This window comes from Arctopsyche grandis, chromosome 8, assembly GCF_051622035.1.
Source record: "Arctopsyche grandis isolate Sample6627 chromosome 8, ASM5162203v2, whole genome shotgun sequence".
NCBI lineage: Eukaryota > Metazoa > Arthropoda > Insecta > Trichoptera > Hydropsychidae > Arctopsyche > Arctopsyche grandis.
The window spans coordinates 22,412,111-22,438,346 of record NC_135362.1 but is presented as its reverse complement, the minus strand read 5'-3'; the positions used below and the strand labels follow the sequence as shown (position 1 = coordinate 22,438,346).

The 26,236-nt window shown below is 31.8% G+C and overlaps 1 protein-coding gene across 1 annotated transcript in view; it reads right to left on the bottom strand.

Moving 5' to 3' along the window:
- Positions 1 to 2,627: 2,627 nt before the first annotated feature.
- Positions 2,628 to 26,236, bottom strand: part of Ac3 (Adenylate cyclase 3) — a 111,066-nt gene continuing 87,457 nt past the window's right edge. The window contains exons 9-20 of the mRNA XM_077436092.1: positions 20,405 to 20,542; positions 15,847 to 15,959; positions 10,032 to 10,281; positions 8,169 to 8,282; positions 6,183 to 6,418; positions 4,867 to 4,942; positions 4,563 to 4,788; positions 4,389 to 4,471; positions 4,208 to 4,306; positions 3,882 to 4,130; positions 3,645 to 3,803; positions 2,628 to 3,553 (exon numbers count right to left, since the gene is read on the bottom strand). Of these exons, the coding sequence (XP_077292218.1) occupies positions 3,290 to 3,553; positions 3,645 to 3,803; positions 3,882 to 4,130; positions 4,208 to 4,306; positions 4,389 to 4,471; positions 4,563 to 4,788; positions 4,867 to 4,942; positions 6,183 to 6,418; positions 8,169 to 8,282; positions 10,032 to 10,281; positions 15,847 to 15,959; positions 20,405 to 20,542 (2,007 nt within the window). The 3' untranslated portion in view covers positions 2,628 to 3,289. The remainder of the gene's footprint in view (positions 3,554 to 3,644; positions 3,804 to 3,881; positions 4,131 to 4,207; positions 4,307 to 4,388; positions 4,472 to 4,562; positions 4,789 to 4,866; positions 4,943 to 6,182; positions 6,419 to 8,168; positions 8,283 to 10,031; positions 10,282 to 15,846; positions 15,960 to 20,404; positions 20,543 to 26,236) is intronic.

Here is a 26,236-nt window from a genome sequence, read left to right as displayed (position 1 = left end):
GCCCCTATCCTATATTTCTATTTACATGTATGTGTCTAGATTAAGAATAGATTTTATATTCGGAAAATATAAAATCTAAATAGTTAAAAATTTATTTAATTTTACTGAGGGCCCATATTTTCTAAAAGATAGTGGGGCCCACATGCCATCGGGCATGTTCGCTTGTATGGCCAGTCCGCCACTGTCTATAACTGAAAAATGAGCTTTTGTAAAATTAACAATTTTACGTAAAACGTGTTTTTCAATATTGATTCTTTAACTCGAAATTTATCTCTTTTTTTGTTATTTTAACTCACATTGTATAAAAAAAACTTTTTAGGCTGTTCTGTTTTCGTTGCCTTCTTAACAGATAAGTCGTTTTTGTATTTCATTATGAGAAATCAAACATATTTTATCAAAAATGTATTCAAAATTAATCTAACTATAAGCTTTAATCAACATTATAATAAAATGTAAAAGTATTACTGAAATAACAAAGATTTTTTTTTAAGACCAAATCATTATACATCCATACACATATTTGAATTTCCAACTATCCTACAGGAATCGATTAAAAGGTAAGTTAGTATAGTATAATATAACAAAATAATATTTGTTGAAGTATAAATAAAAACTGTTTACATGGGAAGATACAAAGAAAAACACAAATGATTTTAATTATATGTATTTATTTAATTGCAGTCCACTATTATATTTAATATTCAAAATACGTAATATTCTTATCATCAAATCGATGAATAACATCTAATAAATGTATGTATTTAGGAATATCTATAAACATAACACAAAACATAGAGCCCTTGAAAGTTGAAGTTCAATCTTAATCTATTGAATAAGTTTGATATGCTAAATAAATAACGTATTTCATTATTTATCTACTTGGCATAATACATTTCATAATAAAATACTATTCACATAAATCTATCTACAAGTAATTTTAAAAATAAAATAAAGCATTGACAGAATTACTCAACAAAATATATATGAGTATATTGAAACTAATAAAACAATCTATTACTTCTATGATTATTATAAGATTCATGTTTTTTTAATCTATTGTTTAATGCGTGATAAATAAATTAAAAATTAAACAAAATAGCACTAAAGAAAAATATTTAGGCCGAATAGTTGAGTGAAATATAATTTAGGCGTCATAGTCTTTTATCACTCTATCCCAAGACACAGTCTTCGCCGATGATCATTGCAAAAGAATGAAACATTTCATACACGAACAATATAAACGAAAATTTCAGCGTATTCAATTTCAAAGCCTAAAAAATATTTCAAAACATTTATAACTACATACATCACATACATTAAAAATTACTATGTGGTTAAGCCGCAATGTCTATTCTACCACATCTAGATAAAATTGTCTTTAAAAACTTTAAATCATACTTATTAAACGGACATTTTGTCCGGGAAAAAATATCACATTTAGCTATCAATAATTAAAATAATCTTTAATACAAAGTGTATATTATCAATACACGATATATAAAATGAGTGATTAAACTTCACATACAAGTGTTACTTACATACATAGCTCTACTTAAAAGTTTTAATGATTATGATATTCCCAACCAATCATACGATTCTTTTCTCAACCATCTTATTACCATATTAAGCGTTATGCCCACTTTGACATTATTCTTAGTCATAAAAAATGAATATTCAATTTTTATTTCATTGATTTCAAATGACTAATTGGTAAGTTTTAAAAAATCTTTAGCACATTCAAGATAAATAATTTAATATACTTACAAATAGACATATGTATTATGTATTTCTCAAATTAAAATTCCTAAAATGACAATGAAAATAGAAATACTTACATTGAATTACAATATAAATACATATATGTATGCATCTGAAACAGTGACAAGAACAATATTTTGACATCCATTGTACAATAATATGTACTAGTAGTTGTAATTTTAAGTTCCAATATTCTAAAAATATTAATTTAAATAATTCATTTACTATACAATTTTAGGCCAAATATAAATAATTTCATTCCAAATAGTTTAGATAATAAATTTTAAACTTTATTCTATTGAGTAGTTAAATCCGGATTTTTTAATTGAAATCAACTGACTTAAATATGCATTTACTATTTGTGATTGTGTTCGCAATAAATTTATAAGCACTAATAAGAATGAAATCATTCATAAAGTCATGATTAACACCCTGTTCATGGGCAATGAGTTTAGTAAGACATTTTATAAAAATAATACATATACACCATTCTCAAAATTAATTATCACACGCATTCTTTATAAATGTAGCAATTAGGTGCTTCATGTGCAGAATGTTATTTTATTTTCAAAAGTTATAATATTTTATGTCAAATTGAAAATATATTAAGTACAAATATATTTCAGATATATTTTATAGATGGCACTTTCTTCCATCATTTATTTATAATTATGTCATTTTGTAAAATATATTCTTTTTGTGTAAGGTATTATTATATATCATATTATAAATAAAAATTGAAGAATAAATAACACAAAATTAAAACTAAAAGTTTTTTCAATTAATTGGTTTGGTTAAAATTTATAATTTATAAATAATTTATATAATAAATTATTCATGAAATATACAAGAAATAAAATTTATTATGAAAAATCAACATAAATTTATTACCAAAACGGTAAAATAATCTTAAGACCTCCTAATTATGCCACTCATAGAGGGAATTTTTCCACGATTACATTAATAATTATACACCGAAAATAAATTACAAATACATATTTAGTGACTAATTTCATTTGAACAAATCATTAGTACAAAAATACTTGACATTCACATTAATAATGTTGTCAATTCATCTAAAATGTTACTTAAAAATCTATATCAATATAGAGAGATAATAATTAGAATTATCAATTTTATTTTTTAAATTGTAAAAAATATCATTTCAACACAATCAAATTGTAAATGAGTATTCAAATTTTATGATAAAATATTTTTTATAATAATCTGCTGATAGCATTTAATATAGAGATTTTTTTAAATACCTGTATCTTTACAATTTTCTCAAGAGTTGGAAAATAGTATATTGATTTATATATTATATTTAGAGCCGTTGAAATAAAATATCAGTTACAAATATTAAATCAATGCATACAACTTTAAATAGAATAATAATGATGTGAAAAATATCAACAGACATACATACATACATACATACATTGAAACGAATAATATTAAGTACACATTCATACTGATATCAAATACATATAATGTATTAAAATTAAGTTTCCTTTAAATAAATAAATAAATTCTATTTTTTTAACAATGCATCACTCTCTCGAGCGTCAATATTCAAATCATTAGAAGAGTCTTCTTGTGTCAGTAATTTCAAGTTCTCATCGTTGGAAGGAGGGCTAGCTTCTTTATTTGAGGGTGACACTGGTAACATTCCATTACAATTAACTGTATTTGCATTAGGACTTTTTGGAACGCTACCATTTATTGGAGACTGTGTACTCATTGTCGAATTAATTACCGAACCATTTTTATCCTCTTTGATAGGCTCTTCAATTACCTAAAATTCCAATTGTAAATATTTCTTCCAATTTCATAACAATTGTGTTAGTAAAATTTTATAAACTTATAATTTTTATTAGCACGCATACCTGGTCAATGACTTTATCGACTACTGGAGACTTTTCATTTCCATTTTTACCGAGAAGATAATAAGTCATAAGCTGTCCCTTTCCTTTCACCGATACCAAGCCTCTCTGTTCAAATGTGTACCCAAAGTGTTTTAAGATATTGCAAGTGTCTTCAGTAACCTAAAAAAATTAAATTAAATTTGCTTCCTTTCTAATATAATAATACCAATAACAAAAAAAAATACAAAAATTATTGACCTGTATACATCCAGCTTTCCCGGTACTTTCCATTCGAGAAGCAACATTTACAGTATTACCCCATATGTCATAGTGAGGTTTCCTAGCTCCGATAACACCTGCCGTAATTGGTCCATGATTGATACCCATTTTTAGCACGAAATGATTGAACGATTGTTCATTTATACATTGCAAAACCCTTGTCAATTCTAAAGCAAACTCCACTAATAATGACAGATGTAACCATCTAACAGTAATCGGATCATCAGGCTGCAAAAGTAATGTAATACAATAATAATACACAAAAATATACAAAAAACTGATATGTATCACCATAAAATGTTTACCTTAACACGTCTCGAAGGATTAAGACCTGTAGCTGCCATATACGACGAGCCGATTGTTTTAATTTTGATAATATCTTGATATGGAGGTCTCTCAATTAACTACAATAATTATATACAAAATTAACTCATGACAAATGCTTTGAATTCAGGCTCATTTATGTAAACATCAAATGTTACTTACAGCATCAAAATCAGAAATTACTTCATTTAAAAATCGCAAACACTCCAATCCTTGATTGTTAACAGTTTCTTCTGTATAGAATTCTAAAATATATGCAATGCATGTAAAATATGTCATTAGCATAACAATATTTAGGAGGCCACATCCCAAAAGCATCATAATTTCACAACATACCTGAGAAATTAGGCATTGATGCAAATAATACCCCCACTTCAGAATAACTTTGAGAATACAGATCGTTATGTTGACGACGTCTATTACCCATGAAATGAGCAGCCACATGTGGCGGCAGCACATTATATACCAATGCCTCATTTCTTCGTCTCATATCTGCGGCACACTCTCTTTGTTTTTCAATTTGAGCTTTCCATAAGAACAGAACGCGAGAGGTTGCTTCCAACTATATATTTTTAGAAATATATTAGCAATATAATAGTGACATAAATAAAAATTTTACTTGCTTTAAACAAACACTTACTTGGTAACTTAGAATAATCAGCGTTATAGTGACAATGACCATCAAAATGGATAGGGAGATTTTTGTTGGAAACATCCTGACATAATTCATATATTATTTTATTAATTATCAAAGCATAATTTAAATTAGATATATTTAACAACACATATGTATATATAATGATACCACTTGATAGTAGTTTTTATACAATTTAAATTATGTAATGTAAAAATAAACTTTTCTTGAATAGAAAATTCTGGAATAGTAAGCAGTATCAATATAAATTTTCTTATCATAAATGCATATACATATAAATACTACTAAATTTCATGAATTTTTCAAAATATTTATTATACCATCCATATCTTTATGCAATACATTGAATTTCAAATGATGATTTTATAATGAAGATCAATATTAACCCTTTGAGTGCTGACGTCTTTTCTGTTGAAAGCCTGCCACGCTAAAAATTTCGCCAACATTGCCAATTATAATTATTTAGATATCCAATAGAAAGCAGGTAAAAAAATTGTAGCTAATCCAAACAAACCTTAGATCACTACCCTAGAAAACTACCGCCGAGGATTTTGAGTTTTGTAAAGGTGTGTTTAGACTCTCTAATATATCTTGCAACAATATAAAATAAACAAAAGAAGTCTATTAATGAATGTATTTTCCAAAACCAGTTCCATCTTCTTCAGTGTTGTTAAAATGTAATGCTCACAATCTAAATGCCAAGCCACAATGTAAAATACTAGAAAGTTAAGGATTTCCATCGAGAAATTCTGCTATGGTTATAAATTCAGAAATTCCGATGTAAACCAGTCTTTATAAAAATTGACACGGATTAAGGTCTGTTCATACCTATCCAGCACGACCCGTATCCTGCAGGTGTCATGCAAGTGCGGATAGTATTCTTTGGTACATTATATGGACGTATTCATACTCCATTCGCGCATGCGCATTTACGCATTCATGCGCGTCCATATATAATGTACTAAAGAATACTATCCGCACTTGCATGACACCTGCAGGATACGGGTCGTGCTGGATAGGTATGAACAGACCTTTACACGACCCATGTTCAATGCATTTTTTTTCGTTTTACCTGGAAATGCTTAGCTGGTAGTATTCTTGTTAATTTTTAACATACTCTAAAAACAATAACTATCGGCGTATTTCAGGCTCATGGACTTGTTGGCGAAACGCCATTCGGCGTTGATCAGCATTCAAAGGGTTAAAACATAACAAATGGATATTTTCTCCATACCCAGTACATATTTATCCATAAATATGTATAATATATAGAAGAGTGAAACTAATACAAATATACTTACAAAGTTTCTTCCCCCGGAACAACATCCCAACAATCTAACAAATCTCCCAAACAACAGAATGTCAGAGAAGTGGGAGGTGCAATTGCCACAATGGTCAAAATTACACGAGCAATCAGAGGTACTGGGCTCAATGCTCCAATTGCAGCAATCAATGCACCACCACTGCATCCAATAAGTGCACAACCTGCTCCATCACCACACGCGTTTGAATTTTTAGCTGACTGGGAACACAACCACTGTAAACGAAAATTTAATAACCAAATAAAAAATCTATTTCCAATTCTATTTTGTAAAAGTATTATTTTCTAACTAGTGTTGTGCCCGTTGAAATTTCAACGGGTGTTTTTTTATATTTTTATTTAATTGTTTAATTCCAAACCTGGATAAATAATATTACCGTTACGTATATTTTATATGGCGTGACGTAAGAAATTTCGATTAATATAGTGATAGACCCGATGAAAATTTAATCGGGTGTATTGTAAGAAAACATTGGTAGCAAACAGTATTTTCTTGATTCGTTATTATATTCGTACATTTTGTTGGCAGAATTTTAGCTGTGACATACATATATCGAACCGAAACGACTATTATAGTACGGTGAGCGTTATCTCAGACAGACACACAGAATAGCGTTGTTATATATATATATATATATATGATGATACTAGTGTTGTATCCGATGAAATATCATCGCATGGGTGTTGGCATATTAAGTTATTAAATTAAAAAAAATTAAAAGCAATGTGTTGTCGGTCATGTGTTCAATCCCCAGAATTGTTTTTCAAATACCCTTTAAATATATTTAATTTAATATTTATATTTAATTAATATATTTAAATAATAATAGTATATTTAATAATAATAATAATATATTTAAATAATAATATAAAATGTTAAAAACTACCTACCAACCTATGTATGTATAATATACATACATATAAAAAATATATATATAAAACACCGATAGAAAAATTAATGAAATAGATAGCGGTAAATTCTCTGCCAAGCGGAAAAATTAGTAGTGATCAGTATATATAATATATAGAAGTCTTTTTCTTTTGTTATTGTATTCGTATATACGTTTTGGTAGTGGTTTAGCTGTGACGTATGTACATGCATGTATATGTCAAATCGAAACGACTATTATAGTACGACGAATGTTATCTCAGACAGATAGACAGACAGAATAGCGCTTTTATATATACATATATACATACATATGATGATGATGATATGATGTCTGTTATATTCTATAGGTATACTGTAAAATATTGTTTCTGTCATGATTTTTATACGCTCTCTTAAATACTATTCAAGGCTTTATTTAGATAATCTGTTTAAAATAAGCACTTCCTTTGTCCATTCTACCATCTATTTATCCAAGTAACTACACTGCTACTTCAGTCTTTTCATTTGAAATTTCATACTTCACAGTTATATACATATGCACTCACTCACGTGTTCTGTTCTAAAACTCCTCGTTATCCCAAGCATACATCTTTCCATGTTTCCCTCAAGTTTATATGATAAGCCTGAGCTTACTTTCCAAGTTTTACTTGCATACACACGTCGTTACTGTGCAAATGGTTTCTTTTTCAAACATCGAGGCCAAGTCTTACAAAAATACACTGCACTATATAATATTATTTTTATTTTTTTCATGGCAATCAAATCATGAAATCAATTAAAATTTAAACTAATTAGACCATTCCATGAATATATTATGTAATACATGCATCGATATACCGGACAATTTACGTTGTTGCACATTTCCATCAATTATACAGAAAGGCGACACGATTTGTACCGTATGCATGAACAAGCCTCAATTGCATAATTTTGCATACATTTACATAACCGCGAAAACCGACACGAACCTCGCCATCGAACGAAAATTATGAACTAAAAACAAGAAACTTCGCGACTAATTTTACAGCTAAACGATTTTATATGTGTGTATATATATTGACAAATAAAATATACCATTTGCACTCCATTGTGAGTGGTGAGTAAAGCTACAGCCGTCATAATGGAAAGAAGTCTCAGGTCCGTCGAATCGCTTATCCTCTTTCCAAGCAATGACATCCTCTTCCATCTCTGAAATCATAATGAAATAAATTCCTTTAAACCTCCAATCAATATCGATGAATTTAATTAAGCTGTAGGAATATACCATTGCATCACGCTAATATGACTCGTTAGTGTATATTCGAGGTGTATTTTCAGTTGTAATATATTCCAACTAGCATTTTAGGTCATTCGTTTTCGAATACAATTCAACTAGTAAATTATTATATATATCTACAAACGCGAATACACTTTCAACAATGTGCACCAGTTTTAATATAACAGTTGAGTTTTGACAGCTCATATGCTTTTACGAATGCTTTAAAATTCAATAATGTGTTAATATTTGCTAGGTATTGCGAATAAAGGTAATGATTACTGTATTACGATAACTCTAAAGAATGTGTTCAAAACAAAAATGTGACTTTACTAAATCAATTTATTAGTCGAGTTTCGTTTTCACGAAAACCTAACCTCTACATCTAACCTGGTACCAACTTATAGTTGAACTGTATTTTCAGTTGTAATATATGACCAGTTAGAATGTAATTCGCCATGTGAATCAACTTACGTGAATTAGACGGAATATACATATTCCAACTAGTCAAAATATAAATATTACAGCTGATACAAAATATTACAACTGGAATACACTTCAACTATAACGGTAGTTGGTACCAGGTTAGATGGAATATATTTCAACTAAATAGTCAAAATATTACAACTGGAAGATACACTTCAACTGTAACATACACATATGTATATATATATATATATATATATATATATATATATATATATATATATATATATATATATATATATACTACATCCAGAATTCAATTAAATTTTTTAATCCCTAAAAATAATTTATAATACACCCATATATACTAACTTCAAAAAACTGCACGCCATATATAATATTCCGTTTGTTACAGACATTACTAACTAACTAACCAGTAGATTCTATGACAGAATCACTAATAACCATACTAACACACTTGTGAAGAGTCTCGGTGATTACAACAAAATGTCTATACCCTTCAGGTATAAACACAGATTACCTAAACACAATCGGCTTTAGGTCATCGACTTTAGAGAGTCTTTAATTAATATTATGTATTAGATGTATTATGAGCATTTATAAGAATTGTAAATAGGTTTTTGAGCTCTTTTTCCTATTATGCTGTACATTTACATTAGAATAAATATAATACTATGATTACTAACCAAATAAAATAAAATTGTAAAATAGAAAATGATCAGTAGATCAGTAGCTATTAAAATAGATATATGATGTATTGTGACCATAATTTCGTAATAATAAAAAGCATTTAAAAATCAAAAAATCAAATTAAATTTTTAATTAAATCTCATTTTGAGGTGATTTTACTTTGACATTATGTGTTGAAATTAAATTATACGAGGCAAATAAAAATATTTTGACATTACGAATGAATTTTTGTAAGAAGATTTTTATCTAAAATTTTCATCACGTGGGAGGTTTCAGGAAGTCGCCCGACATAACGGAAACACACGTGACGCTTTCCACTACGAGGGGTTTTCCACCTGGAGAAGAGCACCTGTGTGGTACATCAGCACATTATGTCACTTAATGGAGTCAACTATTTATATTTTCTTCTGCTCCTTCTACATTTCAAATTTGTAGCCACTTGCACTTGTCATATTACACTTCTCATAAGTAACACTTCTCATGTGGAATGTCTTCTTGAAATATATCAGTTAATTGAACTTTTAAAATGGTATCAAACACTGTACCTTGGGATATGATGTGATGAATGGCGATGCAATGAACATCAACGGCGTGATGATGGAAACCACCAACGGTAGCGCCCCTTGATAATACGAAACGATGACAAGAGTTGTCACGATGACAGCAATCGGCAAAACAACAGCAGCCCCCAATGGAATACCAGCCGCTAGCCCCATGCCCTCTCGTTTTCTGTAACCCAACTCCATCTCGCTGGTCTTAAAGCCGAGAAAAATACCCGTGTGTTGCGCTAAAAGCCTGAAAATGAAATTAAAAATGAAATGAAAATCCGAACGAAACACAGCAGCAACAACAAAACAACAGCATTAAAAGGAAAATGGTATTACGCATGTTTTTACGAGTCAGTAGAGTGCGCTTTGAAAGCGTAGGCTGTAGACCCTCTGGGATCAGATATTACGATCGAGATAAGTCGCAGCTGAGGGAGCAAGACACGTCCACTAAAAATACAATTTCTCCATTTTCATCGTCGATATACATACATACATATGTATGCACGCCCAAGATGGATATTGATGATCCTTTTTAGCCGGTCGAGTGGAGGCACTAACGTTCAAGTGCGGGACATAAACCTATCGGAAACGGGTGACCCAAAAGAATGACGCTCGTTCAAAACAATGCTGCCGAGGATGAGATGGGATATTTATAAACGAATCATATCCGATTGAATACATCGAATAAATCTATCATACAAATCATATTGCATTCATATCATATCGGTTAGATTTGAATCAAACTAACCGAGTGCTATTATTGTTGCTCTATGAAGGAGACAACAACCATCCCATAACATGGTTTAAACATTTATGATGATGTTTTAACCAAAGGTCTTACTTTTAGCTGAAAAGTTACAAAATACATCGACTACTATATTTAAAAAGTATGTAGAAGTTCACCAAATTTGGAACTAAAGAGTCTTCTTCCCTTCAGCGAAGCTATCGCTGGATTCTGAGCTACTTTTATGTACGCCACTGTATGAAAAATATCAAAATTAATCACAATCGATGTTATATATGTATGTAGCTCAGTGGTTATCGTGCAGTGTAAGAGTACCCTATCTTTTTAAGATCGGGAGGTATTTTTCATCTAAATTTTCATGGCGATCGACTTGTTGTAATTTTGTTTTAGCTTTTTTTTAGCTCTTAAAAGTTAATATTAATTTTGAATGGCAAAATACCATTGAATAACAATAGAAACGAAATAATTTTAATAGTTTCCTAATTTCGTGACTCATCTATCAATTTAAAAAATGAATTAAGTCCTTCTTTTGTAATTTTGATATCCATAAGTGATAATTTCACTTTAGACAAATTGACCAACTATATCATGTGTGTGTGTGTGAGTTACAATAAAATACATAAAAGTTTTATACCGTTGTGAAAAGATAAATCAAGAACAGAACACGTTAATCTAAATGACAAACAACCCTATAAGTCAAACCTCAGCCGGATCACGGGCTATTCAATATATGTATGTAACCTGGAAATTCTTCAAGTAAAATCATAAATCAATATTACATCTAAACTCACATGTATTATAAATACGTATAATCGAAATGGTTTTGCAATAAATCTGCGAAGCAAGCAAAAATATATCCACATCATCCCTAAGTGTAAAGACTTGTATCTTATGTTATCCTAAATGTAGACATTCAATGTACATACATACATATGTATGTATGTATATATACTGTGAAGTATGGTTATTGCTGTATAAAGGTATATTTCACACTAGAAAAATATATTTTGATTTAAAAATCAAGAGGGACCCCTTACAAAAAGGTCAGCTCGTTCGAGGATGATAGATGAGGCAAATACGTCAAGATAATCACCCTTCAACAAAACAAAAAATGGAAAATATCCAAACCAAATTTGTTTAAACGTTAAAGCAGTCTGCATTGAAAAATCAATACAAATCAAAGTCTTTGAATTACAAATTGAACTGAAATAAATATAAAATGAGTTACAGCTGCACTCGAAGATTACAGAATCGCATATAAAATTTAAGAGCAAGGGATTTGATCTAATCTTTAGTCTTTTGTCATCGGGCGAGGGTGTGTAGGACACGGTTCAAGGAGACGGTTAATTACCGAGCCATTATACAGTAGTGCAAACTCCGGTGAGCCTGGGGCAGGACCCTGGATCTTTTGTTCCGATAAGACCCACCCGTTTCCAAAACCACACGCGAAAAACCAACCACGAAACTAACCGCTTAGTTTGCAGACCAATTACGTGACTTGCCACCTAAATATCAAAGGAGTTAAAAGCTTTACTTAAAAGCTATAGCATAAGAACATTTTTCATTCACGCTTAAGCTGGCATATTCGTGTCTATTATACATACATACATATAAATACATCGATTCAATTTAAGTTTACCTTTCGCTTTGTTCATTGGATTTTTTTTATTAATAATCTTTACATATTCTTTTTCAGAACAAAATTGTATATAGTTCGTCTTTATTGCAAAATTTTAGCCCAATTGTTTGAAGTAAAAAAAGGCAGGTAAAAGTAAAAAAAAATATATATATAATTTTTTTTAGAAAATTATGTAGTGTAGCGTGGTAATATTATGGGCACTATCCACTGTCTAAGTGCATTCTGGGGTTAACAATGGAGACCCCCGAATTGGCCTAACTGGACGCGTATGTGGCTGGTAGAATTCTCAGAATCTGGACGAGAGCGTGAGACTGTATGTACCTGAGAGCGTGAGACTGTAAAACTGTGTGTCTGAACAGTGGATAAATAAACAGATCGGGGAGGCTGTAGTGAGCAACTTGCCCCTTAAAAGGAGGTACACTTAGTACGGGGAGTATTCTGGAACGAGCGCTGATCTCCTGAATCACAATAAATGCTGTGAAGTGACTTTGGCCTTTAATTAGGATCCTCAACCCACCCCTACGCAACAGTACTATAAGATGGTCTACTAAATTTGGAGATTTCAAATTTAAAAAAATCTTTATATTATATTTTCAAATAAGATGTTGAAAATTTTCGGAGAGGCTTCAAGTACTTAAATAAAGTCCTTTACTCGTGAACTAATTATCAGCTCAGCTAGCTGTCGAAAGTTGAAAATGTTCCCATAATTTAATCTTGGGTAGAATCAATCGTTTAATCTTAAGATAAAATCCGTATAATTATCTCGTTTCTTCGCTAAAAGATGAAAAATACAATACATACATCTGTAAAAATATATATGTATGTATATTAAAAATTTAAACCTTTACTAATATGTCCTGCTTGGCAGGACATACATATGTATATGTATAGGTATATATACTAATATACATACATATAAGCCGTTATATTTGAAAGTTCCGGAAGTCCAATTTTCAGTTCCAAAAACACTATTTATGTTTGGTTTAATTCACAAATTTTTGTTATTTATTTTACTCGATATGTCCAGAATATCGAAAAAGCAGAGTAAGTGCATTACAGACCACCAGAATTTTTAAATATTGTTAGATGCAAAATATTATATTTAATGTTTTGCGAGATGTAAGTCGAAATGAAGAAAAGTGGACTTATGCCACTTTCAATTATAACGGCTCATAGTTATATATCGAAAAGAAGTATGGAACACTAAACTCTCGACATAGCGAGGAGAGATAGGAAATGGAATACGTGGGTGAGAAATGTGATAAGGTTAGTGGATATATGTATGTAGTGGAGAGAGTGAAGCGATTGAAATGGCAATGAGCGGGTCACGTACCTAGAAGAATGGGCGAAAGTTGGACAAAAGAGGTGCCAAAATGGTACCCGAGAAAATGTGAAAGAAAGGCTGCAAAGAAGATGAGTATACAAAATTTGGAAAATGTGAAGGGTGAGATTGATGAGAGTCGCACAAAACATTCATCCAGCAGTGGATATTGAGATGATGATGATGATATATGTTACGGTCCAAATATACATTTCGTTCGTTAATGAACATACATGGGATCGAACCGGGTTCGATCCCATGAGCTGGTCTCGATTGAAAAGTATTTTTCTGAATTGAGCAAAATTAAAACATGGGAAATGTTTCACATATGTATGTATATACCTATACATATGTATACCAGCAGCATGGGTCGATGGTTGGGCGTTTGCCTAGCACCAAGAGGCGCCGGGTTCGATCCCATGAGTTGACCTCGATTGAAAAGTATTTTTCTGAGTACATCTGTAGCTCTGCTGGTCAGACTTGGATATTTGTGACTCCAGGTCGATCGTTTCCTATCAGAGTTTGCCAATTTTCTCTGATTTCATTGTTGAAACGGTTCCCGTTTAAAAATTGGCTAAAAATACTTCCTACCTACTATGTCACCACTATTAGATTAATGTACAATAAAATTTATGTACAATTCATAGATGTTTCGTTAATTTGCCAGTTTTTCAGTGTCTCGTAATTCAACGACTTGTAATAAAAATGCTGCATTGTAATTGTAATTTGTAATTTGCCAGGAAGGCGCATTGGGGTTTACATGAAAGGCCTTCCTGGTATATGTATATGTAAAAAAGAAATAAATAAATACCAGTTTGTTCATTCACGAACCAAACTGGCCAGTTTTATTGTACAAAATAAAATAAATGGACAAATGAACTTATTTGTTTATACATACACGAACTGTTAGGCATAAGTTTAAGTGTTGTAAGCATCCCATATGTACATATAGTATGCTCACCTTGGGTTGCAATATTTTTAATATTAGCTGAAACGGGACTTAAAGCAACGTTGTAATATGATTTCCATATGATTTTTCTTTTAAATACTTCACGTTTTGACAGCTAAAAGTTTCATGTGACACCTATTTGAATATATATATGTATGTAGGTTTTGACTGTTAACACTGTTAAAACCAATAATTCGTGTATTAACAAACTAGGATGTTTATAAACGATATACATATATGTATATTTATATCATAGGTGTATCCAGGGGGGGATACCATGGGTGCTATCCCCTCCTCCCCTTCGACGAACTTAATTTCATTTGTATAAATATATTTTAGTTCAAACTAAGCTTAATGCAAAATGAAAGTGATCGTTCACGATATAATCAAAGCAAATCCTTATTTTAACTTTCGAATATGTATCTATGCAAAAAGTCCTTACAATTTATGGTATCGTGATTTCAACAAGATCTTTTTTATGTATTATGTTTTCAATTTGAATGGCCTCCCCTTGACCGTTTTCTGGATCCGCTAGTGACATGTACTTATATGTATAGGTAAATTAGGTTTGCAACATCTTGACTGTCCAATAGAAAGAAAATTGCGGTACATAAAAGGGTCCATTATCGATCGAGAGGGGAAAATTTTTCCAAAGTGAACCAATAGTATTTTCAAATGTCGGTCGATCGAGCGTGAAAATAAAACAACCCGAAAAGCCCAGGATAATGATTCTTTTTTATGGCCTCCTCGGGGAGAGAGTATCCACGAGAATTCTTCGTCTGGCAGGTGCCAAGACATTCGGGTCGGATTTTATGGAAAATCCGTAAATAAGGTGAGGCTCGGGTCGTAAAGACCGACGGCACATGAAAAATAGATCCCTCAGAAGAATGCTCTTTTCAAAATTAGCGGACGCTTCAAATACAATAATACAGTTTGCTGGAAAAGTTTATATTATTTATTGGAAAAAATTTTTGTTATAAAATAATCGAAACTTTCCTTGTTTACGAAAAGCGTGAAACAAACCAAAGCCGGCCGCTGTATCGAATGGATGAAAACAACACGTAAAAGTTTGGCGAAATAAATCAGCGAAGATTTGTACATAAATACATATCGTTTTAGGGCGAGTAAACAAACAAATAATGGGTATAACGAACTTACTTATTTCCATCCCTGTTTACGAGCTCTTTTCGCAGCCTATCGTTGAATTCGTCAGAATCGTCCTTTTTGTTATTTCCGGGAACTTCCTTTTCTTCCTCCACGGGGCTTTTCATCTGATACAATACAAATAAAATGCTTATTATTTATAAGTAATACACTTTCGTAACGAACATGAATATTTATATAATAGAAACGTAAAGAGTGCCTTGGATATTATTCAGAGTGGTCCACAAATAACGGATGGTTACAAATTAAACAGTAACCCATCAATTTTTTTGTTTCAAAAATATTTATTGACATAAAAATAAAGACAAAAGTATGCCCATTTTGAAATTTTTACATATAAAAAATTATATCACTCAACTGATGATCATTTTTACGAACACACGTTTGGAGCCGTTTAAGGAAACTCGCCTCCACTCTTCCCAGTTTTTCCATTTCTTCGATTTGATTTTGTCTTCAGTTATTCCAGTGTGGATGGCTTTTCTTCATTCACATGTGCTTTACGATAGCTCCATAAATAAAAATCACACATGAAAAGGTCAGGTGAACGGACAAGCCAGACCAAAGCACGAACTGAAGTAAGTGAAGCTCTGGCTGTATGTGCAGTAGCCTGTCTTGCTAGAACCATACATATTCCCTGTTGATTCCCTGTCTTCGAAGTTCTAATCATATTCATGATTACTAGCACGATGGTAAATGGTATATAGTAAGAAGTTAAAGAATTATCACATAAAGTACCTCTTCTTTTTAGACGCCAAGTACTATTCATTTAAAAACCACCCTTTACTTGTGAACCACCCGTTATATGAACGTAATACATATACTACTACATATGAATGTTCACTTTGTACACCATCATCCACTGATGAAAGCTTTTAAATTATTTTCTTGTTTACTACAACTTTCATCTATAGAATTCCGTACATTTTCCTTAATTAATCTGCCCAACAGACAGCCCATCTCATTTTATTCGCAATCCTTTAGATACCCTTCAAAAACTTAATCGAGTGAATCTATGTGCTTCCAATCTGGAGAAACTTTTGTCCATTGTATTCCGCATATTATTTTCTACATACATATGTACGTAGCAGGTACAAAGTTTTGCTCACTGTATTAAAGTTGTTGTGAGGAATTTAATATAGCGTCGAAAGTTCAACTTGTCTCGTTGTAAGGCAACAACTAATAACATTCACTTAAGAATAACAAATGATAATGGTTATCTTACGAAGGGTAAATTTTCATCTGCCGAAGAAACAATGAACGTCTAGAATTATTCAATATTTGAACAAGTGCCGACCTAAATTCAGTTAAATTTTCAGGATTCGCCCTAAAGCTATATCGAGTAATGAAGAGTAACATGATATGTGGTATATAATACAGATGCATTAGATAAATCAAGTCAAACGAAATTCGATATATAATATTTCAAATACGTTTGCACAAACAAGATCCAAATTTTTGAACATTAATAGTTTATCTTTTAAAAAAAATTGCTCTAGAAACAAAATCGATTCCAGTTGAACTTGAAAGTTGCAAATGACGCAATTCCTCTTTTCCTTCGTCCTCTAAATGGCTTCGTCTTCAAGTTTTAGAATTTGTAACTCGCAATCGGAATTTCTTATATTATCGAGTCTGTAGGTCAGGGCCGTGCACGACCCCGCATTTGGGAATGTTTTATGAGAGCCGAGGGAAAAGTTTAAACGCTTATAAATATGCAATATATGTATGTATGTTATGGAAACCATTAAGCTTCTCACTTAACGAACAGTACAATAAAAAAAATCTCAAAAATAGAACGAGACTGAAAGAAGTGCATAAAAATAAAATTAGCTTCTAATTATATATAGATTACTCACATTTTTGTATTTTCGTGACGCAAACGGACGTCATTAGAAAAATCTGCATACATACATATGTCACAAGAAAATCAGCATAAACTCGTGACGCAAATCTTTTCATCTTGGACACGTTTAATCATCCAAATACTTGAATTTTCACGCCGATTTATATCTCATCGGAACTCAAATCGAATCAATATATACCGATATTGATCAGAAATGCGTGAGAAATCCGACATTTTCATAATTCGTGCTCAAGTGGTGATAAACTCTCCCGCATTTATTTTTTTGTGATTATAAAACATCAAACTACTTCATCCCACTAATCCATGTCAATGGGAATTAATAAGTAAATCAACAATTATATCAACGTGTATTTTAAAACCGTTTTAAGGTCCGTTTATATTATATTAGTCAACACTGCTGTCAACAGTTATGTACAGCACTGCACGGAAAACATTACACACGTATGTACTTCCATTTATACTATACAGCAACTTCCGTTTTCGGAACGTTCATACTTGTTTTGGACGAGTGCTAGGCAAAATCAGCTTACATATACATTACAGAGCACGACGATACGGCCCAATATTGCTTGCATCGTATCGTCGAGCCAATATTGTCTCAATATGACGTTTCCGAAAATATTCATATGCACATGGCAGCACTTTTGTTAGTACGAGTGCACTCGCCACTATGACATCATGTTATTCGTGAATATTTCCACAATCGCCAAAGTAACTGAATTCGGCTTGATACGTTTCGGTGCTATATCAATATATACTGCTGTATAACATGAATGGATCTTGTCGGTTGCTGCTGTTTCGAATACGTTACATACGCATTATAACATATGAATATGCCCATATACAATAGAATGTACTAAAGAATATTTTTCGTACTGCTGTTGCCAGCTTAAGCTGTGCTGGTATAAACGAACCTTTATATATGTATGTTTATGTATATGTATATATGTATGTATTCGTATATTGAAACAATACAATATCGCGTGACACCCCGTTACATTCCGTTAGAAGATGGCGTAAGCTTTCGTTTCGCTGTTTTATTATTGTAAATATTTGACTTTTTTATATATCGATTCTTTCGTTTCGTGTTTACGACCCTTCGATACGACCCGGTCTTTTTTCCTCGGTTTGTTCTTTTTTCTTCCCTTTGCATCAAGTTTTTCGAGATGGGCTCAGCGTGATTTATGGACCCCTGTATGGTTTGCTTCTGATGAGGCACAATCGAGACAAAGCGACGAAAACAAATGTCTCGACATAATCAAAGAAAAATATCGTCTCTTTCTCTCGAGAGAGAGAGAAATCAATTTTTCTGCTGTGAGACAAAAATGTATATAAAAATATGTGTAGTACTGTAATAAAATGTAATTTTATTACAAAATATATCAAATCCCTCCGTAATTCTTCATTATTTCACATTAATCCCTGTTCAACCAACCATTCCTGTAATTCCTTTTTATATACATAGATCTTGCTCTTCTTTTAACAATATCCCCCCTTATATTGATCCTGTTTTGCTTTATATTTATATTGTTTGATCATTTTTCTTAGTAATACATATGTATGTAGATATATTCCATATCTACCATTATTCAATGCTCTTCTTCTTTGCTATTAATTTTTTTCATTCTAATTAATCTTAAGTAACTTTTTTGGTGTCAATATTATATAAATACGTTGTAATGTTGTTTTTTCCTGTTTTTTTTTTTTAGTAAATAAATAAATATTTACAGAATCTGCACATATTATACAACTATATATAATCTGTATATAAGTGTATCTTCTTCTATGAAAATGCTCTTATATTTATTATATAATATAACATATGTACAATATGTTCCTAGCGAAGAATATTTTTCAATTTAGTTCAAGTATATATGTATGTATGTATACTGTAAACAGAATTTCCGAAAATAGCATGAAAAATGACCATTACTATCGAGAAAATGCGACATGATTAATATTGTTCGGCTCTCTTCTCGTATTACATTTAGGAAATAAGAACATACATGCTTAATTATATACTTTCAAAGTCACATAAAAAAGAAATACTCTTTCAGATATAATAAGGTTCTCGTAGCAAGTATTTTTTATTACTCTCACAATGAAGAGAATTACTATTTTTACCAATTAATTAGGATTTTCGTTACAAATATACTCTTTAGAAGTGAAAAGTTGGATAATAAACTTAAACTAATCATGAACATAAACTAAATTCAGATTGAAAAAAAAAAAAAAAATTTTACATGAACATTAAAATTAAATTTAACATGAATTTAACATAACACATACATACATACATGTATCAAATTTAAAAAATACAAATTTATGTGTGTGGCATCGTTTCATTTTTTGACAAACAAAAAGCTTCGTTTGACTTGAACCATCAGACTAAAGCTTGATTTCAATGAAAAAATGTTTACGGTGATATACGACGCCATTAAGAGTGATATATAAACAATATACGTACAACATATACATACGACATTGTGTAAATACAAAAATTTGGCAGCAAAAATTACGGTGTTATTTCATACAAAACGGTCAACCATGAAACTGACAACGGCGATTAATCAAAACGTGTTGACCCAAGAATCGACAAACAAGCACAAAACTCTCTACACACGATTCACTATCAAAACCGGCCAACACACAGTATAAATGCAATGTGTATATATTTAAAATTAAAATTACCGAGTCTCCTTCATCTCTAGTATCCGAGGGCACGTCGGCGAGCACTTCAGCAGTTTCCTCACCACTCTTCGCGACATTGTTAGCTTTACACACACCACCATCTTCAGTTTTGTCAGCATCTTTTTGACTCGGCTGAAACTGTAAAAGAAGAAAAATAAAAATTACATTAAATGGTCCAATTTAAAATTATCACGAACGTATAAAAAATGCGTGTAAAATGAACGATCTCGAAAGGCGATGTGTACGATGATAAATGCGATGCATAATTCAATAGTACCGACCGGAAAATTTTCCCCTATTTTCCACCGCTTTCGATAAAAAAAAACTATCCGTGAAAACGATTAGTATAGTATTTTTCTATCGTGGTAAAGTTTCTTTGAATATATACATATATTTTTTATTGCCTGAATTTCTGAAACCGGTCGTATTTTCAGAAGTCGTTCGCCGTATGCATGGAATATCTTACGAACGGAATATGGGTTTTTTTATTGTTTTCAAAAGCGAAACAACCGAAAGCATAAGTCGAAAATGTGAATACAAATATTTTACAAATAAATCACACAAAAATTTGAATACTGTAAATGAATACCTGTAATCTGTCTTGGAATGAAAAACGCGAAAATTACACTTACACGAACGTACCTGCTCGTAAATTCAAGATAGTTGGGTTATCGCAGAAATAATATATTTGAATAAATTTTAAAAATAAATGAACTTTGAACAAAAAATAAGAAAAACAATTCTTTTGTTTTTCCTTACCTTCGTAGACTAAAGAAAAATAAACAAAAGAACTACAGTTATACGGATGAAAACAAAAGAAGTAATTATAACGCAGTGTATTATTTTTAATTGGCAACACACCTGTGACGATAAATTTTCTATGATCTAGTTTTAATAAAAATCTAAAGAAAAAATATACAGTTTGCCAGAACGTGTACGCAAATAAACATTCCAATATGATATTAAGATAGTTTGGTACTGCGGAGAATGCGACCTATAGAATGCTATATACATACATATTATGCAATATATACATATGACTATTTCAAATGGAATTCTAATAAAAGTTTTCCAGCGGAGGCTTTTAGGTTTTGGGAAAACTTAAACACGCCCACAGCGTGTACACGTAAAATCGTGAAATACAACATAAAAAGTTCAGATGGCGAGTACGTTACACACTCGCAGACCTCAATTTTCTTTTTATTATTGTGCGGTGGAAGAACCATGCGAAAAAGGCACTCGAGGAAAAAGTAAATTTAATATACCCGCTAGTGGCGGCATTTTATTGGAAAAGGCATTTTCTTTGTGGCGGGGCTTAATGCGGAAACCGCTCTTACACAGCCGGAAAAAAAGACGTCCGGAAAAGGCGAACTTTCATTCGCATACACTGTTATCAGTCATTGCACAGTCTCTCGTGGAAATTATTGTCCGGTCAAGTTTCCTTTGTATCCGATCCACGTCAAAACCGGACGAACGGCCAGACATACATCGTAAAAACATGATTGACTGATCGTATTGAGATTTTGCATCGTCAAATTGAACCTTTTTTCATTATATATCCGCAAAAAATACCCTTACAAATATTTTTAATGTACTATAACGTTATATATAAACGAAAATTTAACCTTAAAACTTGACATAATAAAATTGTCATTAAGATGGCATCACTTTCGTATACCGCATACATAGATACACCTATATTTTTTAAGGGAAAGTTTTTGCTTCGTCATGAGAAACGTTTGATGTCTCTTGGGAGTTTTTTTGTATTTTTACAGTGAAAGTCCCACGTCTACTGAAGGGCATGAAACTGGAATGAAGAAAGGGGCGATGGTTTGGTGAGTGGGATGAATATTTAGTAGCATCCTAAAACGGATAAAGAGCATTAGAGAGGGTCAAATTTTGGCCTATTTACTAGCAATTTACTAGGGGAAATTGAGAATAAATTACATATATGGCGAATTTACAACGCGAACCCCTTTCAAAATGTCAAAACTCATATTGGCCCTGTCCACCTAATTTTATATGAAACTTTCTGCAAAATCTGCAAATTTCTGACAAACCTGAATTTACAGCTATACGGATATTCAAAAACAATTAAGGAGATTATTTCGTCTTTAGCCGAACTTTCAACTTTGCAATGACGGCTTTACCACTTTGACTTGCTGACTAATTTTAATCTAAAAGACATTTAGATCAAAAGCTACTCACTTTAATTAACCGTCGTTTCGAGTGAATCTCACATTTTATAAGGAGTGAAATGGAATCAGTGACGTAGCTATGAATTTTGAACCCTTGTGCAAAAATTATGCAAGCTTCCTTCTTTACCTAGTTTTTAAAAATATGAGATGAAATAATTCTAACCATTTGTTGGTACATATTTACTTAACCGTCTTTAAAATTTGTCTTTCTCAATTTAAGGGTTGCAAAATCCCCAAAAACTACTTTAAGCTCTATTTTCGATGTTTCTTTGTGTTCAATGGCCATAAACGCGATATTATTTAGTCCGAATTGTCTGATTGTTTTTCTTTTGAAATCTTTTATTATTTTACATGAATATAGAATGTACAAGTCAAAGAGTGTATAGACTAGTCTTTGTCTGCTGATAAGCTCCAAGTGATTGACTACTTTTATGTAAGATGGTCATAATAAAAGTTGACCGAAAAAGTATCAGTCTGCATACATTGAAATGAAAAGTCATCGAAAGGAGCTCCATTCTATCTCGATAACATCTCAGATCAACCTACAAGCAATTGAAAAGCCCACTAAGTGTTTCACGATTATTAAGTTTTCTGCAGCACAATCCATTTGAAAGCGAGCTTGCCTCATACCAAACAATGCACGCAGAGCCTTGTAAATATATCCTGCGAAAACAGGATCAGACACGTTTTATGAGAATTACAGTTTTAAATTTAAACAAAAATCCAGTAGGCTTTAACAGCGTCCTTCTGAGTGCTTGCTGTACGTGAGAATTGTTGAAAATCGAAATGCTGTATATTACTCAATGGTATTAATTTTATTTGCTCTCGGCTAAAACACTGCCCGATACATGCTTTTGATGACAAACCTGGGATTAGCGAACGTGCTCCAATGACGAGTCAGTGTACAAAATGTACATTCATATATACACTGCCAGTTTAATCTAGCAAAGGAAATTATAAAATGGAGAACGTATGACATGTTTTCGCTTCTATTTTTATATGGATCTTTACTTTATATCCCTATTTATTGGAAAATTAAAAAATAATATAATTTAAACACGGTATATGTATGTGTATGTACTGAAAACTAGATGCTTTCTAGTCACTCCTATTTTTTAATGAGTCTTCTGGATATATGTTCAATAAAGTCATTTTACAAATAATAATGAGGTTGATGAAAATCAAGCAACTGTGAGCAACAATTTTACAGATCTAACCAACCGCTTGGAATAACTCGAAAGTGAGAAATCTAATTTAATTTCTTCTACTAAGAATAATATTTTATACATGGAATAGTTTGCCGGAAACATATGACACGTTAAAAAACTAGCATTTTCTGTTCTCACAATCTTTGGCTCTATATAAACATATATACATACGTACATACATATAGGTACATATGTATAAACGAACAAACATTCTCTTCCATAAATCAAATAAAAACTAAGCTAAGAAGCAAATTAACACACGATAATTTACAATCATGTCTAAAATTGAAAACAAGTAGTTATTTGCTAGATATCACAAAAGTTTTCAAAAACTATGCAATGTCTAAAATTAACGAGAGATCTATGGATTTAAACTTACACATACATACATTTTATTAGACATAACTCAAATAGTAGTGACATAGTAGGTGGGAAGGTTTTTAGCCTATTTGGTGGAGGAACAGTTTCAACAATGAAATCAGATAACTTGGCAAACTCTGATAGAAAAAGATCGACTTGGAGTGACAAATACTCAAGTCTGACCAGCAGCATTAAAGATTATACTCGAAATAAATTATTTTCAATCGAGGTCAGCTCATCGGATTGAACCTGGTGACCTCTAAGTGTTTATCATAAACGCAACCACTGAGCCATGCTGCTAAATATCATAACATATGTAACATATTCATATATATACATATATATATATATATATATATATATACATATGTATGTGTCTCTGGTACCTTTTTTGTCCTGTTTCTTTAACAACTTGGCGCTCTTCACTTGAAAGTCTACCGACCCCTGCTGTAGGCTAACCTGAATTGAAAAGAATTTATTCCTAGTATTATCTACTAGTGAACAGCCCGATGAAATATCATCGCATGGGTATAAAATTATTATATACTCGTATAAAACTAAAAAAAAAAATCCGTAACCGGAACCGTTATTTTCGTAGACTCTCATAGATAGTTTTCCATTCTTTATTTGTAATAATTTTCAATTCTTAAAGTCAACGTTAGCAAAATGTTAATTAAAGTTAACAAAATGTAATATTTTCCGATTATACACAAACGGTCATTGACCTCGTAACGTTGAATATTATTATTACACATAACAAATTACGTGCATACACATATGATGTGTATTTACAACACGTATTCTGGGCGAGGATATGGCGTGCAGCGCGGGCTCGTGAAGCACATCGCTTTGGATCGGAGGGTCCGAGGTTCAATTCCCGGCACCCGCGGTGAATGAAATCATTTTTTTTTCTCGAATATCGTCAAAACATAAATAATTTAAATTTAAATTTAAATTTAATTAAAAATAAATCTATAAAAAAAATGGTTCAAAACCTCGCTAAATGAAATTATTAAAATTACGTATTTTTATATGGCGAGAAGGAATATTTCAATTAATGTTTAAAAGAAAAAGGCGAAATGAAGAATTGGATTTGGCGTGATGTACGTGACCATTAGCTCAATTTAGACCTATATTCCGGCTATTTGGGGTGATCGGTTCGAGTCGCGACAAAGTCGTCTCGTCGAAAAATGAATTTATCGATTTTTATCGATTCGTTCATTATTTTCGGCGAGAGTTCGGACACACACACACACACACACACACACACACACACCCACACACACACACACACACACACACACATACACACACACGCACGCACGCACGCACGCACGCACGCACGCACGCACGCACGCACGCACGCACACACACACACACACACACATACACACACACACACACACACACACACACACACACAGATTACCGTCTTTATATATTTGATAGTGCCGCTGGTCAGACTTGGATGTACATCTTCAGCAAAAACTTGTCACTACTATTTGAATATGATTCGGAAATTTATAATATATAAATTAATATGCGTGCAAGTGTATCATAGATATCACTCATGAGGTGACATAAAATTGGGTCCATCGCCTTTCCCAAGTATAAATAAATAAATATATGTACAAGTATATGACTCGAGCCATTTTAATTCATATTTAACGTAACGTAACCATTTTACTTGTTGAATCACTTTTCATAAAATATTCATAGTAAAATATAGACTAGACGAATTGATAAAGGCGTTTAAATACATTGTTTCAGGTCTACGCTAGCGTGTAAAGGAACATTTCCACCAAAAGTAGACGATTATTTTTAGGTGAAACCTTTCGAATTAACCCGACGGCCCCGATGCAAAGTTCGACGACTGTGAAAGCTTTCCACCGATTTAATTTTCGAAACATAACGATCATAATAAAGGGGGATTTCGGATGCCAATCAAGTGCTTTAACCGCAGACGGACAGAACCGACGAAAGCTCGCTTAAAAAAGCAAGCTGGCTGCTGAATTAAAAGCACTTACATATGTATATAAAAATAAAAATAAAATATGTATATGCAT